Source organism: Pygoscelis adeliae, unplaced genomic scaffold (assembly GCF_000699105.1).
Source record: "Pygoscelis adeliae isolate BGI_AS28 unplaced genomic scaffold, ASM69910v1 Scaffold483, whole genome shotgun sequence".
Classification (NCBI taxonomy): domain Eukaryota; kingdom Metazoa; phylum Chordata; class Aves; order Sphenisciformes; family Spheniscidae; genus Pygoscelis; species Pygoscelis adeliae.
The window spans coordinates 1,101,618-1,120,201 of NW_008824379.1; the positions used below are offsets into that span (position 1 = coordinate 1,101,618).

General features: G+C 43.0%; 1 protein-coding gene across 1 annotated transcript; it reads right to left on the reverse strand.

Annotated features, from left to right (window-relative positions):
* Nucleotides 1-242: 242 nt before the first annotated feature.
* FBXO21 (F-box protein 21) lies at nt 243-17,433 on the reverse strand. Its single transcript, XM_009320208.1, has 11 exons — nt 17,266-17,433; nt 15,361-15,455; nt 13,100-13,221; nt 11,129-11,275; nt 10,148-10,281; nt 9,769-9,905; nt 8,760-8,936; nt 7,844-7,976; nt 5,061-5,251; nt 3,885-4,042; nt 243-889 (listed from the first exon to the last, which is right to left on the reverse strand). Exons 1-11 carry the CDS (start codon nt 17,431-17,433, stop codon nt 711-713), a joined length of 1,641 nt encoding a protein of 546 aa, XP_009318483.1. The 3' UTR covers nt 243-710.
* Nucleotides 17,434-18,584: the final 1,151 nt, after the last annotated feature.

An 18,584-nucleotide genomic window follows, 5' to 3' on the forward strand; every position in this document is an offset into this window, starting at 1 on the left:
AGGGTTAGAAGCTCATCTTCTGCATTAGGAGAGTTTGTATCATCAGCGAGGTGGCCAGCTGGACCTCAGTGTTACCACTGCGCTTGCCACCCCCGGAAGCCTAGCTGCTTCTGGTTGTGTTGCTGGGGCTCTTTCCTAAGCCCGTAAGGATACTCAGAATTGGAACGGTAGCTCGGTGAACAATCAGACTACAGAAGTGAAGCAGAATCTGACCAAAAATTCAGACCGGAGAAGACAACAGTGAAATGTAAGAGACTTTAAAAACTATCACCTGCATGAGATATACATTAAAAAAAACCCACAACCAAACAAAAAACCCACAACACTGCAAGGACAAGCAACTTCCTTCTCTGGAAGAGGGGCTTCTTCCATATTCCACACCAGGGATCTCACTGCGTCGACCTTCCAGGCAAGACAATCACAGAACGAGTAGTATGCGCAAATCCTTCCGAAGGACAACGCGCTTCCTAGCACGACTGTCCCCGCAAGATCCTTACGCTTGGCCTCAAATTACCAATGTGTCCCTGTGCCTTTGGGCCAGAATGGGCAGGCAGGCAACGGAAAGATGCTATAGCACCAGTTACAAAGTTCAATGCAGTTTTCAATGCATTAAGCCAAAGGATTGTCACCAAACTTGCCTTCCACGCAAGTTTTGCAAAGAGGGTAAAGCTACACTCCGGCTGCTTCTGTCCTCACGATGCCTTTTGCACTCACTCCTTGCCTGAACTGTAGATCTTCTGAACTGTGGCACGTGTGAGCTCCAAATCCTCCGGGTACCGAATTTCTAGCTCGGTATTTGCTAGGTAGTGAATGCCGGTAAACTCTGAAAAATAGCGGCCAATGTCAGGGTGAGGGATCTCCCGAGGCTCAGAGTTATATTCCAGGTTCTCTGTTAGGAAAGGAAAGAATCAGTTATCACCCCATGAAATGGCCTGCTACAAGTCAATAAATCCTGCGCACCTCTCAAGTCTTGTTTCTGTCTCTAGAAATACCACTTCCTGATACTTTAAAGAAAAAAAAACCCTAATCCAGGAAAATATGCACCGAGTGTGCCAGTACGATTGGTCATAGAGCCTCATCTCCTAAGTGATGCTGACCCCATTTCCTAGTGGCATGAAAACTATTTTACGCCTGCGACCACACTGCCTGACATCAGCTTAGAGTAGCAGGATGCTGACCTGCTCCCACTCCGTTGGTCACAGGTCTTGGTTGTAAGCGCAGGGAGAAGCTGCGGCACTGAGCTCTGATCCCTCAAGTCCCATAGCAGATCAGTTTCTAGGAGAGATCCTTCTCAAATGCTCCAAGGTGAGGCCGGCTGCACAAGGTTGTCCTGGCAGAAGAGCCGAATGCTTTCTTGCTCTAAGTCACCAGCCTGTGTTTTAACTGTATCAAGTCACCAGCCTGGTTTCTGAGCATGTCTCACACAGCAAAATTAACTTTTCTAAATCCAAACTTCCCGAAGTTAAGAGAAAGTCCCCAAGAAGAGCATGTTGATTCTTTCCCACAGCACCCCATTTCCTCCTTTGTACTAAAAGATAACTTGATTAAGCACAACAGCTACACAACACAGAAGCACTGGCATTAAAACGCAAAGGTGACCCAAGCTGAGGGCCCCTTTGCTCCCGCAGTATTTGTATAAAGCGGTGTGACTGGGAGGCAGCCCAGCAGTAAGTCACACGCGCAGGTGCCCTGCAGCAGTCCCCAGATGATGTCATTTTTTCCAGCACAGTGCCAGATATACAGGTAGAAACAAAACCTGCCTAAGTCGCAAAGTCTGACTTCTCTGCAAGGCAGGGCAGGAACAAGATGGGATGCAGAGAACATCATTCAGGAATAATTCATCTGTCTCTGAAACTATTCAGTTCGCTACAGAGAGCACATACAAGTCGTATTAATCCACATAGGCTCTTTGAAGCTACTGTATGTCAGTGCGTGCAGCCGAAAGCACAAGAGCTTTCTACACCTCAGTGGGCTGGTGCGGTCCTACAGGCTTGCAAAGTACCTTTTTTGTATACTGCACCACTGCAGAAAACAATTTACACTCCAATATGCTCTGCAGAAGCATGGCTGAGCAGCGAGCTGTGTACAAAGGGAAAAACACAGTGATGAAACAGAAGCTGGTGAGGGGGGGAGACTGAGACAAGCAAGTTAGGCGCAAGGTGGGGAGCCTGAGAAAAATGCCGACTGCAGGTTTTTGAACCACAGAAAGCTGGCCTGTGCTGCCACAAAGCAAATAAAAGAAAGACAAGAGCAGACAGGTAGATACCAAACTCACTGTATGAAACAGGTGTTTTGCAATTAGCTACAGCTCAACCTACAGATTTACAGGAAGGACTCAAACAGAGGTACAATTACCTATATTAAGCCTGGTGTTATTTCTGAGCTGGTTAGATAGAACTCTGCGTGCAGAATTGTTTAAGATTCTTTCAGTAAAAAACTATCATCCCCTCCCCAAACTCAGGTCAGTTAAGTTATGAAACACTCCCTTCCCAAATGATCTGAGGATGTATTCTAGAGGGGATACTCAACAGTCATGCAGCAAGCCTTCAGCAAGCAAGGACAAACTCTTCAATTTTCCCTAGCAATATCAAAACACTTGGATGCCACAGAGATGACGGTATCAACCTACAGCTTGGCTAAAATACTCTGTGCTCTGGAACCAGCCACCATTACACTTGTTTATAAACAACTGGACAAGAGATATAACAGATGACTCAGCCCCAGAAGCACTGTGGACAATCATCTAATTAGTTTTCACTGATATGCATATTTTAATATCATCCCATGGCACACAAGAACCCTCCAAGAGGCCAAGTACTGCCTAATATGAGCCATAAGGCTGAGCTGCAATATTCCCGGTCCCCACTTCATCTTTTCGGACTACTGAATATACAGTAACTCTCAGGACAGTAAGCAACACCTGCACTTCAAACCTACAAAGGCAGGACTGTCCCCTCCTGTAAAACCACCTCTTGCTCACATGTACGGGACCAGAACATGCTAGGGAGCACCCCCTGGTGAAAGAGCTGAACTGCATTTTGTTCAGCATTTCCCCTCCAGCAGCTTCCACATCTTGTCTTAGCAAAATCCAGTCAGGCTGTGCAGCCAGCTGCCCTGCCAGCTGGATGGGATGCCTCCGTATCGCAGGGAGAAGAACAAACATGAGGCAAAGAAACGCTCTGTTTACAATGTACAGAGTTACAGACATATATGTATAGGGCTTTTTTCCCTTTTGAACCTCAGTTCAACATTTCTTGTATCCTAACTTCATATTCTGACCATCAGACAAGAATTTCCTTTCTTACGGTAAGTTGCATAAAGAATGGGCGATAGAGGTTTCTCAAACGCAAAGAGGTTTAGAAGAGACAATGCACTGTTGCCCCATTCTTATCAGAGGTGGCACTAAAAGCCACGCTACCTGCGTTCTCTGGGATCTTGGCACATACAGTCTCTTGATGACAGCTGCTCAGAACCATGCCCTGACAAGCGAAGTTTGTGTGCTCTCTCACTAGATCCTATTTTGAGGTCCTGCCCAAAGCACAGCTGTAATTTCAAAGAACGAGAGCTGCTGACAGAACTTCAGACTTCAGCAAAAGCTGAATTACCTCTTTTAAAAGCAACCGTCACGGTTTACACCATAAAATCAATCACGTCCAAAACACATTTCTAAGGCAAAAGGAGATTACACCAGAGTGGTCCTTAACGTTCGTTCCTAGCAGTACTGATTTCATGGAGAGCAAACAACGCAGGCCATGAATTCAAGACCATTTTCCTTCCTACCTCAACCTTAACTAACAGTTTATGTTTCATACTTAATCACTTAAGCATCCCTTTCTCCTAATGTACTTCTAAACAGATAGTAAACACAGGAGACTCCTGCTCACCTTGAGCAGCGTATCTGCAAGAGCCATCTTCCACTAGCACATTGTAGAAGGGCTGGTGGGGTCCATGTGGAAGGCTGTGGACGTTCATATTCCGGATCCATTCATGCCCCATCATGCAGGCGGGATCCCAGCCATAAATCACGCAGTTATAGCCATATCTAATTTAAAAAAATTGCACACCAAAGGCTGTGAAAACTCCAGAGCCAGCTCTTTTTCCCCCCAAGACTAATATAGCACAAACAGGATAGGAGCCTCCTGTGAGTTGGCACAAGGGGGAGAGAACAAGAGGAAAATAAAATAAAAAAAAAAAAATCAATTAAAAAAGACCGTGTGCATACTTGTGTGTATTTTGAGGTGGGGGGAAATGACTAGGAGTGACTGGATAAATAGACTGGAACAAACAGCTGAGGACAAAGGAAAACCAAATGTGAGCAAGAAATGAAAATGGGAAAGAGACTGGAAGTCAGCAACCGGGAGAACAGGAAACAAGGAGAGAATCAACCATCCTACTGTGTTGTGCAATTACTTCTGTGCCCATCACACAGACGTGGTAATCCCAATACTGAACTCCCAGAAACAAAGCCATCATTATTTTCAGATTATTTATGCGATTAATCGCGAGGTATTATAACTGTCACTGCTGACGCCCTTCGAATATGCTCCAGATGTCGTGTTGAGTTGGAGGAGTGGCCGAAGCAACACAGCGCTGGCATGTCATTCTGGCAGAGCAGTGCAGACAGGAACACAAAGCCTCTGTACAATGCAGGAAGAAGGGGTAATAATAGCACAGGGAAAGATTCATAAGCTGTCTTAGGAATCTTACAATCTTTTTTGAAGTCGATTCTGTTCCACGGTCCCTCATTAACTGATTATTGATGTTTCTTCGAGAGCTCTGGGCTGTGGAAATTTTAGCTGTGTGATATACGATGACTCAGACAAGTCACCTCACAAACTTCTCTCTGCAAGCAAACAGCAGTGAATACACTCGCTCTCTCAAAGGACAGACAGAGCTGCTCCCATTTTTCTACGAGGTACATGGCATAGATGCACATGCCTGGCATTTTCCATTCCAGGTACCTCCTCGGCAGATAAAACCACGTCTCATTACTGTCAGAACAAACACTTCTGCACTCGTTGTTACAGTACAGCCTGCTAATGTGGTTCTGAAGAGCTCACCTCTTGTGTTTCATAATCAGCCCAATCGAAAAGCAGACCTCTTTGTGCTTCTCATCTGAACGGTGCTTCACCTCAGGTCCCACCTCCTCCTTCCGACGCTCAATATGCTCCAGGGTATGTTGAACTAAGTACCCGACGGCCCCGTGCTGGGATGGGTCCAAAGCTTGAATATGCTGCAAGATGTCCAGAACCTTCAGCAACCAAAACAAAAAGACAGATTCAGAACAAGTCTCTAGAGCAGCCCAACACTTACAAATATATACAGATATATTTCTCAAGTTAGCTGGGTCTAAGTGCCCAGGCCTAGAGGTCCGCCACGTGAGTTTTCCACACAGGACTGAGAAGCTTTGCTCTAGCTACACACTCACAAGGAGTTCTTCACACTTGCTTAGCCTGCAGAAATTGCAAACAGTCCTCTCCTTTTCTATTTGTAAAGCTTCCTACTTCCAAGGAAGGGTACTGTTGAGCACAGTAACCCCTTAAAACTAAGTCATACAAGCTAATCGCGTCACATTTTGCAACCACAGGGCATTGATGAGACCATTTCAAGGTTTCTGAAATGTTAAGAGAATACTGTTGCTAGTCTCCAAAATTGCTGCTGTGAAGTGATTCCAGATGACTTCTGCTGCACTTGAGAACAAACATTTTAGTTCCTCAGCACGTCTGTGGGAGCCTGGCAGAGGAAACGCAATTGACCTCTATGATGATATACCACGTAATAGCGAACAAGAGACAGAGAACCTGCTTGTCTCAGGATGACTAAAGAACACCAACTTTAAAAGTGCTCTCAAAGCAGCAAACCCTGTAGATCCAGAATACCAGCCTACCAACACCCTCTGGCACACTATCAGAGCATCTGCTGCCAAGTTTGTTAGAGGCAGGCAATGCAAGTTTTACTCTTTTTTTTTTTTCTCCTTGCTCTTAACAAAACTGCTGTCTAAACAGGTTGGGAAAAGACAGATACATCTGTCCCGACATCAAACACCTCAAGTGCTGCCACAGTTCCAAAATCTGACACACTTTAGCACCTGGCAAAAGGACTGTCTCCTTGATCACAGGCTGGAAGTTTTGGTCACTCTTAAGTTCAGAGCAGCAGCAGAAGAGGAACAGAAATTTCAGGCTATTGAGCATGAACATCAGTCAAGAGGCGAAGAAAATAAATTCAGAAAAAGTACAGGTGAATAATTAGGTATGAGAAGAAGAAACACAGCTCAGGCTTCTTCGCCACCTTAAGTCTCTGGCTGGCATCTTAAGAAGGATGTGAAAATCCTGAAAAATCCTACAGAAAAGGAAGGCCTAGCACAGTGACCATAGCCACCAGAGATTCCTGGCAATTTCATTTACTGTTATTTGTAAACATCTAGGACAACACTCTGTGTAGCTCTGCTCGACTTTTAAGATTTTGTACCACTTTCCATAAATCTGGCAGGCCGCTATTAAATCTGGTATCTTCTGTTCTGTCAGACATAGAGCATTCTCTCTGGCTAGCTACAATCCTACCCGATAGCCTGGAACGACTGGATGCCTATGAGGATGCAATACTGCAAAGTCCAAGTTTGCACATTTTCATTGCATCTGGCAACATGGTGCAGAGAAACTACACGTAAAACTCAGCCACGGGGTTGTGCTATTTGTTCTGAGGGGCAGCAAAATGCAAGTATGTATAGCCTTGGTGCTTTACAAACACATCGCTGAGTGCCAGAAAGGGGAAGGAAGATGTCTCAGTGTTTCACTTAGCTGTCCCCTATTTACGTACGGCTGCCATTTCAGCTCAGCGAGTCCCCCCCGTACACAATTTCTTAGTTTGTGCTGTTTCTTCTGTGGCGACCCTAAAACTTGCTGCCATAAGAAAGGAACGGCAAGCTTAGCACAGTTTGTTCTTCAAAAGGAAGGCAGCTTCTTCAGCAGTCCTATGCTTCAGTTAATTTGGTGGAAAGAGCTTCGTTTTCTGCTCAGCTGTCCAGCCAATACTTCTGCCCCCTCACCCAAACCTCACAGTTGGAAATGGCACAGGCATTGCCCAAGTGTGTGAGCTTCACTAAAATAGTACAGGAGATTTTGACTAGGGAACACCTCTTTGCTGTAGTGACACACTGAAGAAAAAATACTTTTTTGAGTTACGTGCTTCTTCCCTGTGCCTTCCCCTGATTCACTGAAAGACACAGATGAGCTAGACAACTTGTAAGTCTCAGCACCTTCTTTCCCACATTCACAAGATAGCAAGACTCATGCTGCTATGCTAAAGGTGATATTAAAAACGAATCCCAAAGGCAGGAATATTGAGTTGCTTTTTCACAGAGCCACTGATGGCGTGGCTAAGGTTTCAGAGAACAGCTTTGGTCAAATTTATAAAAGATAACTTCCTACAAGTTTTCTGATAAGGTAATTGCTCCTTTTACATGAGTCCAGCAAGAGTTTTACCACCACTACCACAACCTAGCCATAAACCAAATAGAATGCTCTTATAACTTACAGCCAGAAGTCCACAGTATTGGTTGCAAGATAAGTTGTCAGACTTGAGCAGTAAATCATAAATTATGACTCAGACTCGAGGCTGCTCACAAGTCTCCCCTAGGGCAAGCAAGCAAGCAAGCATCGTCCTCTTTTTCCTGCTTCACATAGTAGAAATTGATTCTCTGAAATGTGATAACTCGTTCAATTGCGTTTATTACAGAAACAACTTGTGGCAGACTGTAATGCAAGCTGACGTAGTCCAAAAATCAATAGACTAGTGTTAATAGCGCTTAGCCTATCAGAAAACATACGACCGAGTGGCGAGGTACCTTTTCTGGCCAGATTCCCAGGTGGAAGTATAACCTAGCCTGGAGCATTAGATGCTGCACATTGTCCGGATACATGGCCAGGTATAGATCCAACGAGTCTCTCAAGAGTTGGTAAGACTGATCAGTGCTTTCTCTGCCAGCAAAAAAGAAACTCAATTGTAAGGCTAGCTCTTCAACCCCTATCCCCAGCACTCCGATGTACAGGGATAGTCACCAAAAACGATGCTACAGGTACAGGCATGCTCATTCACTAACAGTGACTCCGGCACTGACTGTCACTCATGACATCCAACAGCCTGCTCAGAAGAAAAAACTCTACACAACTGATGATTGGACACTACCCTCCCACTTCACTGGTATTCTACTTGGTCAAATAATCCTACGTAGAGAATTCACTCTCCAAGCCATTGCCTTTTGAAATCTGCTTTTGTTCCCCTAGCTTAATTACACCTAAAGCAATCCTTTTACTCTGTGGTCCCTGCCTATGGCTACTTAGGAAAGTGATTATCAGGGACATTTGAAAATAAAACCGGATTTTCTACAAACCAACAGTACCTTTGAAACTGCTCATTTGAGCATGTGGGCTGTGCTTACCAGATCATAACAAAGGTCTCTGCTTTTAAGGGAGCAGTGGACAATCCTTATCAGCTTTTCACAAAGGAAAAAAAAAAAGATCTGTCCATTTTCTTGAGGGGAACTACTTTTACTAAATATTTTTGTTTCCACACAATACTGCTGCAGGTGATTAAAAGCAACTAGACAACGCAACATGAATTTTCAAGATCCCCTGGGGTGACTGACACCTTTTTAAAGCACTCACTCAAATACTGTGAAGAAGCAGTTATCAGATATGCAGAGAGTATACTCTGGGCCCTTTTTTCCGCAGGCCTTACGGGCCAGATGATCCTCAACTCACCGCTTGCCGAGGTTTAAGAGATTTCCCACCATACGCTGCAAGACCTCTTTTGAAGTCACCACTCCATAGAACTCCTCTGTCACATGGTGGCCAATAAGGTACTCGCACTCCTTCACCGTCAGCTGCTTCCCCTTCCCAAAGGCGTCGATGTAGGTGTAGTCAAAAATATCTGTGCTTCTAATGAAACAACAAGGAAACTAAATTGTGATGATGGGTCTCACGGTAAAGCAAGATTACCTATTTCTGTTCTTCCCTCAGCACTTTCAAGCTTGTTTTTAGAAGAAGTGTCATTCGTACCTCAGCTCCCTCCTAAAAAGAGATTACCTGCCACCTTCTCTCTCCTCCTAGCAGCTTCTTCAGATAAACATGTATCTTTGGGAAAAGACAGAGAAACTAAGGGGATATTTTCACTCCATCGTGCCAGTTCTTTCTTTCAGATATTTTCAGGTTTGCTGTATCTATCGCTAGATTATATTATGACGCTGCACTGGAAAGCATAACAGAGCCCACGCATATGGCATCTGAAGCCTAGTGCCAAAAGGGGTATATATAGACAAAACCATTGCTCTGAATTGGACTGCTGATGTCATTCACAAAATACAGATTTCTGTAAATTGATCATGACCTGGTCAAAGATGTATCCTGCACCAACTCAGAGAATTAAATGAGTACACAGAACAACAACAATGGTCTCTAGCAACTGTTCTGTATGAAAGGTTAGGTGAAATCAGCACCTTTTTTCTTCTTTTCAGTTTTTTATAATTTTCTTAAATAAGAGAAACATTACCTCATGGTAACTATTATTTCACACTCAGGAAATCTGTTACCATTCATCAACAGCAGAGCTGAATTCTGGGAAAACTTCTTTAGAGATCTGATCTTTTCCTCCATGTAGGTTGTAATTACGGATAGAAAATAATTAAAACATTCTGGTGTAGGTCTGGAGCTGTAAATGCTTTCTGGCTTTTATTACTGTGGACACAACTTCAAAATTCAGTAGATCACTTACCCTTCTTTTCCTTGACACCATCGCAGCAGAAAATGGCTAGGGAAGTTGACTGGTTCAAGCTTGACTCCTAGCTGCCTGGCAATTGTTAAATAAAGCACAGACAAACTGATGGGAATTCCTGTCCTGCGGATCAAAACCTGGGGGATAAAAATGTCATAAAAACATTTTTAAGAAAGACACAAAACCCCAAGGTTTGATTTCACAGAAGAAAATACACCAACTTGACAGACTATGCACTAAAAGATGACATCATATTGACTTTACACCAAGTTGTTCTTCAGAGAGAATTATTTGTCTGGCTACATTCAGACAAATAAACACCACAAATAGCATGTCTCAAGCCTTGCAGCCTCCTAGTTTTTGCCTAACATACACGTACCTGGTGAATGTATGAATTCAGGGAGTTATAGTAATCCAGCTCGTTTCCTTTGTATTTTAACTGCTCATATAGGACACAATTCATAGCATCAAGTACCTGCCGCTGAAGCTCCACTTCTGGAATCAGGACCTCTCCTAAAAACACATGCAATGAAATAAAGACTGAGAAAACAAGTGTACTTAACCTTTATACAATGAACCTTATACCAAAATTCTTCATATAACGTAAGACTGTCATCTCAATTCAGATAGTCAAGAGACTGCCTGGAGTTGACCATGGCAGTGCCCTAGCGCTCCGCTCACAACGTGGTCTGGCTCAGTGGATTGCCCTGCACCTCAGCCATGCAACAGTGATGCCTCGCTTCCTCCTGCTGCTGGAGGACTGGATCCTAACCAACCTGTGCCAGCACAGCACTGCAGACATGTCACACTGCCCAGGCATGGGAAGTGTGTTTGCACTGCTTGAGAGTCCCAGCTTGGCCACTCCAGGTATACAGGTACAGGCAGACCGCTCATTCTCTCTTTGAAAGACAGCAAACATTAGATAGTGCTTATAAAAAACAAGGAGCAAGATGCTGCCTGACCTTTGGAGATGTTAAAGCACGTACCTTTACTATTGCTGCTGACTTTCTGAGACTTACAGAGGAAAAGAGGTCGATCCCCTTTCCCACAGCTCTGCTACAAGTATCAGGACTACTTAAGACTTCAGGGACAAATGGGGAAAAAAAGAAAAAAGAATTCCCCTCCCAATTCTTTTTGCTTAGACAGCATCAGGTGAACTGACAACCCTGGTCTATTGAGTCCCTGTGGCTGAACAAACGGCTGTTTCCTGCACGATGGTTTAAGCAAATGTCAGAATATGCTGAAGGGGACAAAGAACACCTCTTTAAGCTGCAATAATTCAACAGCTGTTTCACCTTGTCTGCCTGTATCTAGACTTGCAGAAATGCTCTGCAGTAAAGCATACGGTTCTGTACAGTACCTGCCTTGGAAGCCAAGCTGGGGTGCCTTGGATTTTTCGTCCGCAGGACTTTGCGCACTTTATCTGTGATATCATCCACCTGTGCCTGGACGCTTTTTAAGCAGATGTCTGACAGCGGGTTACAGTATTGATCAATTAAAACAGCACCTGGAAAAAACAAACTATATAAGAAACAGGACTTCAGTTTTTTCTTTGCTTAGTTTTACCTGCTCTAAATTCCAGGCATGCAGCAAGCAATTACAGCAGAACACAAGAGCTTTCCTTTTAAAATTTGCAGTCATATATTGGATTTATCACATAAAATGAGAAGAATAAGCTGACATGATAAATACCAATTAAATTCAGTACTCCCCTCTCCACCATCTTGAAAGGGAAAGCAATAGATTCGTACATTGAGCAGGTATGCTGCTAGACCAGGCTTAACCAGCCAACTCTCCGGTCACGCTGCACCTCCTGGCATCCTCCCAAACAGTGGTTTTTATTCAGAGCCCAAAACAATCTCAGCTTCACTTCTGCTTCAGTTCCGATTTCTCCCTGCCATATCCTCCATAGCTATCATTCTTGCTCATCGTTCCCTCTTCTCCTACATTCATCTCTCTCTTCCACACCTGCTCTCCATCTTCATGTCAGAAACCCACTATAACAGAACAGATTTTCATTCTCCTTCTGCCCAAGCCTCTTCTGTCAAACTTCTGCAGGAAAAAAATAGCCCTTTCTCAGAATCTTCTCCTTGACATCTTGTCACCACTGCTCTTTCCAAAGCCTCCATATTGTTCAACCTTTGGAATCAACTGTATTCACCTGCAAGAATTTTGCACAGATCATACCTCTTCCAGCTTCCTACCCTGCTTCGTTAGCATGTCCATGACAGCCTTGTATTCAAGGATTCCAGCAGGGCCCCAAGACATGTCTTCTTCCCTCCACCCCCCCCCGAGTGTTCCCCATGCTGACCAGATGAAACTTCACAAAAGACTACCTGTTGGTGCTCTAATAGTACCTCCATGGCAGACAAATGCATATATTTGTGACCCACATGATTAAGTCACATCATTAACTGTCTCAGTTGTTTCCAGAAAAAGCCACTTTTGGCTTTTCCTTCTTACTCTAACACAGTCCCTTCTTCAAAGGCTATTGCCACTAACAAGAACCAGCCTTGGTGTTAGAGACTCTTTTGTATGACATTTTTGAGGTATATACCAAGAGTAGGGGACTCTTCTACAGACATTGACAGCTTTCAATCCATTCAGGAGACTATCTTCTCCACAGGAAGCCTGAAGAAGAGAATAATCCACCAGACTAAGGACATGAATTGCAGAAAAGCCTTTTCGTTCTTCATATCAGGTGCACGTGCCTTCACACCATGTGACTGGACTTCCATCCATTCCCCAGCTCTACGCTGCACAGCTTCAACGCTCCAGCAGTCAGACAGCTCTCGAGAGAAAGCCGCAGCGCACAGGCTATGAGCTACAACAACAATTCCCCCTGCCTGCAGCTTGCTCCATGCCTTTATCTGAGAAGCTCTTGGGAAAGGAGATAGTAGGGAGCTGACTCGAAATCGGATCAGTTGGTCTGTTAGGCCGTATTCAGCCCGTGGGACACAGTTAAAATGCTTCTGCAATGTCAGCTGATTAGGATGCTGAGCTACTGCTGATTTCCTCAATACATTGTTCAAGATTCAAATGCAAGTGTTTTAACATTTCCTCCACTGCTTTTCAGCTCATCTGTCCACGGGCAATTATTCAAGTATACAGCACCAACAGAAGCTAATGTAATCCTGACATTCTGATGCAACATTATGCAACTACTGCAAGATTTTAAGGACTTCAGATACATCAAAAATCAAAACTTAATTCTGAGTCGTTGTCCAAGGGCTGATCAAAATATAACCAAGGAAGGCTCTTTCCAAGTAAAACAACAATGATGGAAAGCTGTCATTAGGTGCTCTGCACGGGATTTCTGCCAAAGACTCACCCTCCAAAAATGACTGCCGATCAGTTGGGCGTTGAAGATACTCCTTCAGATTTTTTAATATATTCTGTTGCCGTAGGAAGTATAGAATTTTCTTTGCATAGTACTTCCAGGTGAGACCTTTCCTGCACATTTAAATACAAAAAGTAGTATTGCCCTATACAAGCACTTTAAGGGTGAACATTTGATTTAACTTTTCCAGTGAATACAGGTTTACAATTTAGACTATTGCTTTTCTAAACAAGTCTGACAACACCATTATCACTGAAGAGTCAACCAAAAAGGTAAATGTTAAGAGGAAATTCATCATCAAAAACCCACAATATAAGAGACTTGCAAAACATTGCTCCCATCATCTCCAATTTTTATCCTATCACCAATACGTATTTTTGAGAAGACAGTATCATGGGAAACAACAGAGATCCTAATTAAAGTAGCTCAGGAATGTCTGATTAAAATCCTACATTTTATTCATAAAATATTACTCTCTGTCTGACTGGATCCCTCCAGAATCAAACTTAAAGTATCCTTTCACCATTAAAAAGAAATTGATGAGGGACACGAATGCAGGTCCAATAGTATTCAGAAGAAAAAAAAAAAATCCCCAGAGCAAAAAAACCCCTCTGTTGCCCTGAAAAGGCAGGAACACATCAACAGTTGGCCTGTAGACCACACAGTCCAAAACCTTACAGCTTTTACAGTAAAGCCCCTTCACTTTCTAAATTAACAAGTGAAGGCAGAGTGCCCAAGAAGAAGCAATAGAGCTGGTTACTATCCAGGTCAGGTTTGAAGGGGTCACCTGAAATATGACAGACCAACTTAGAGGCATTCAAATCACATGCATCTAAGCAAGCCCTGGCCTTTAGCAATGGGTTACCCAGTGCCTCACTGAGCACTTTTACACCAAATAGTTACGAATGGCACAAAGCCCTGGCCCCCCAAAAACCCAGAGGGAGAATTTTACTGATTCCCAGGCTCTGCCTTTGCCATGTATTTAAAACAAGTCCAGTTTCCTCCTTCAGAAAAAAAAAAAAAACAAAACCCTGCTTACATTTCCTCTCCTCCAGATTGCAGGTTAAATCAGGGTTCTCCATCCTACCGGACAGGAGAACAATCAAACCTCATAATACTTTATCCTCTTCCAATAAATTGGGATGCTCAATAGGGACAATCGCTTTATTGGGATATCTTCCAGGGAAATGATTTAGCCTAATGCTTCTGAATGGCAATGACTACAGCTTAATCAGGGTGTAATTAGCATCAATTCTGCTTTATGGGGAGGCATTTGGCCAGTGCAAAGCCTCAAAAGCTTTTTAACCAGTTGTCAAATGAGAGATGTTTAGTCCCAGTTCAAATAGAGAAGGTAATAAAACAGATGTGAAAAAGCAAATATGAGATGATTGCCGTTCTAGTTATGTTTTTTCAAGGTCTACTAGCAGTCCCTTTAATCAAGGCTATTAGACTCCATTAAGAGCAATCTATCGCTGCTTCATATCACAGCAAAATCAGCATGGTTTATACGCTACCAGCAGAAAAACCTTCAAGTAAAGCAGTGACTTATTCATCTTGCCCAGTGTTAACCATGGTGATGAGAATACCTAGGCAGATGCAAACCAGAAGTTTTATTTACTTGCTTGGCATTTCACCTGTCTGAATCATTTACAGAACTGCAGATTTTGCAGTGGCTGAATTAAACGCAGTTGCTTATTTGGGGACAAAAACTGTACCAACCTACTACAGCTAAGAAAAGCAACAAGAGGGAAAAAAAAAAGCCAAACAAAAACCAGCTGTAGTTTCATGATATAGGGATTCATGGTTGCAATCCTCATTGAGTATTCCTGCTTCCCTCCGGTGCTGCGGGCCCATCCTGCAAATCAGTTCAGCAAACTGATCCAGGTTTAAATAAAAAAGGAACATGAGGATGGGAGCTCCTTAAGCCAAAACTACTGCAGAGAAGAGGGTACATGGAACATGTCCCAAGAGATGTCATGAACTGGCAAAGAATCAAGCAACAAACAGCAACACAAAGCCAGAGGACCTCCTTCTCGTAGAATAGTTTACATGTTTTTTTTCTGGGAATATTAAATTCGTTCTGAAGTTAAACACACAGCAATACTTCCTAGCCTCGGTAAGCCTGGGGATGTTGTTTTATGAGAGTGACAAAAGGACAGAAGCTGAGGTCAGGCATTCACCACAGTACCGTTCTCCTTTAACTGGTGAAAGGGAAAAATCTCTTCCATTTCTAACCCCTCACTCTTTCTTACCTTCCTTCCATGTTAAGGATACACATCAGCTCATCCTCGAAAAAATGACTTGGGCACCCGAGAGTCTCAATGTCACTGAATCCATCACAGGGGACCTGTCAAACCAGACAATGAATTATGCAGAGCACAACAGATTCTTTCCAAAAGAACATAATTTCATAAAAAGTCTCAAACCCAATTTTGTTCTATTTTTTAAAGATCTTAAAAATGTCCAGCTCAGCAAGTATTCATAATCTCCACTCCATCAATTTATTACAAGGACCCACTGAGAACACCAGCAGCACCCTACAGCAGTTTGAGCTAACCACTACAGCATTTAGGGCTCCTACAGAGGGTGTGTGGACCAGCACAAGCATACCAGATCTTATGCAGGCTGGGCCCAAGCTGAAAGTAATTTTAAGGTGGAATCAGCTTTTGCCTGTGGCTGACCAAACCTCTACAAATCCTCCCTAGTGTAGCAGATTGCTCCTGGGGGAAGGAATGAAGGCAGGAGCCTTCATTTCAGCCTCAAACTTATGCTTAAAAACTTCATCTGATTAATGATGAGCGCTAACCCAGAGCTACCAGATTGTTGATAGAATAGTGTTTTTTGAAACAATCACTTACATATCTATATTCAGAAGAGTTATTTTCTTCCAGAATTTGGAATTCTTTTTTTAAGCTTTGATTGAACTGTAACAAATCTTTTTGCTTTCAAGCTTTTGAGCTAATAGAGTAAGGAAAAAGCAATTCCCATTATACTGTATCTTAGCAGGCACTCCGCAGGATCTAGTGGGACTGGGTTGAAAGTCTCTTCCCCTCAATTCTAAGCAGGGAATCAAGCTGCAGTTTCTAGCCCCACAGGAGATGGTCCTCATTATTAGGCCTTTGGGTATTGCTGAATGGTCTCTCAGTAGTCTTTGCATACGTGATTAAAACAGTAGGAATCCAGGAGCCTCTATCCTCAGTTAATGCCCTGACACACATTTCTCCATGGTCAAATGTCTATCTGCTGCAACCACAGTGGAACAGTTCAAAAAGAACAGCTAAGAGAGATGCATCTCCAAATACCCCACTGGCCCCACGGCCTCCTTCTCCAGGGGTGAAAACCTAGGTGCCAACCCTTGCTTAAAATCAGGTAAGAGGATCTCAACACAGGTCTCCTATATCTTAGGGGAATTCTCTGCTGGACCACAACATATTCGCAAAGGAGCCACAAAGGGGTGGCCATTTAGTGGCTCTTGTGTGAACTTTTTAATTCAGCTGAAGTTATAGGCAGCATTTATGCCTATTTCACAGAATTTCAGGTTGACTGGAATTGTACAGGTAGCCAAAACCCACAGCCATCAACTAAGCAAACAGACAATGAAACAACTGTGGTTCCACATGCAAGTAAGTCTTCTCTGAGAAACTACATTTTCACCTTGTTCACACTGAACGCAAAAGCATCTTGGTGTCATGGTTGGGTAAAGAACTTAAATAATATACTTTCCAATTCAGTGAACCTATTGCGCCTTGGTCCTGTTTTCAAATGACTTCTGACAACTCACAGAACGTATCCTTGCACAAGGTCTGCAGTGAGATAAATTCATAGGCTGTGGCACGTGTCACAAACTACCAGTCCTTCAGAAATTCCCAGAGCCAGGTCTGAACACGCAGCAATGAGCAAAGAGCTTTTAAAGTTGCAGCAGCAACAGCTGAATGTGACATGCAGAGTGCGCTTTGGACTCTATGCAGTTTGCACCTTTGGATTTTGAGCTCTCTCTCCCCTTTTGGCTGGTGATCCAGCATTTTAACACAAAGTGAGGAAATAAGAATTTTCTGACTGCATAGTTGAAAAGATGTGAAGAGAGAGGAAAGACAAACTAATAAAAAGTAGTAAACAAGTAGCTAGGCTGTTGCACATACACAGGGAAGATGACTCACATGTTCTGAAAAGAACCTTTTGGAGAACGAAGCTACAATTCTTTGGGCTTCTAGACCAGCATTGTGCCGTGCTTTGTATTCTTCAAGCCAGCTAACGCCGTCCGTGTGGCTATAGTATTTCAGCAGTGATGGCCACCTATACAACAAGAAGTAAGTGAACATGTACATTAGTATTTCAACATCACCGAGAACCTCCAGAACTGTAAAATATTGCTTATTGTAACCATGAGACTTGAGGAACTGAGACACTGCCAAGACACAGTACAACTTTAAATGTAACTGTATAAATTAATCCAATGACTGACTTAAGCTGCAAAGCATAAATCCAACTGATTTCATCTGTGTATTAATGGTTATTTAAAAGTAAGCTCTCCTGAAGCCTGCCAAGAGGAAACCTTAAAAGGTTCATACTCCAGGTATTTCAATATCTAAATATCCCAAACGCTTTTGAGATTTCCTCTAGAGTTTTGCAAGACAAACGTAGGTATCACATCAGTAGAAGAGAGGCAGAGTTTTATAATAAAAAAAAAGTTTGCCATTCTGAAGATGTATCACATGTAAGCTAACTTGTCACCTAATAGAACGAGAACTCATTCTCCTGTGTTCTTCCTACTACCTTGTGGGTCTAATTAAAAGGATGCACAAAACAGAGCTCCCTCTGTTGCCCTTGCTGGTGGCAACAGCTACTGGAGGAAAACAGAATTCTGAAGTCAAATGGTGACAGCTAAATGCTTTTGCACTTCATTTTTAATATAAGAAATAATGATTTTAAAGAAAACCAATACCTTTCTTGTAAAAGAAAGTACCTCTTTTACTGAGTCTAAAAGTCCAAAAGCTAAAACACATTCCACAGCTTACTAAGAAACGTTTCAAGGTTCAACGGAAAACCTAACTTCAGGTAATGTTTTGGGGGCTATTAGCAGCAGCACCTTGTCTAACAAAGTGGGTATGTGCTGCCACAACGCAGCCCTGCGCAATAAAATACGTGCCAGCGCAGCAATACCCATGACTGTTCTGAAGATACAAAGATCATTTGTGTATGAGACACGAAGAAGAATCAGCGCAGATGGAAATATTTTGGACAGCACGGGAAAGCAAGCTGAGAGAAAGGCCTCCTGTAATTTACAGGGGCGTTTATTTCACGTTTTGAAATTCTGTTAATTATTACTGATTTTTACAAAATATTTTCCTTCAACTACATGGATTGCCTTAGGTTCCTGTCTGGTTATATATATGAGAGAGAGATATATATATGATTTTATGTATCTATATATTTTTACCTTTATAAATAGAGAACACCAAATGTTTAAATCACTACT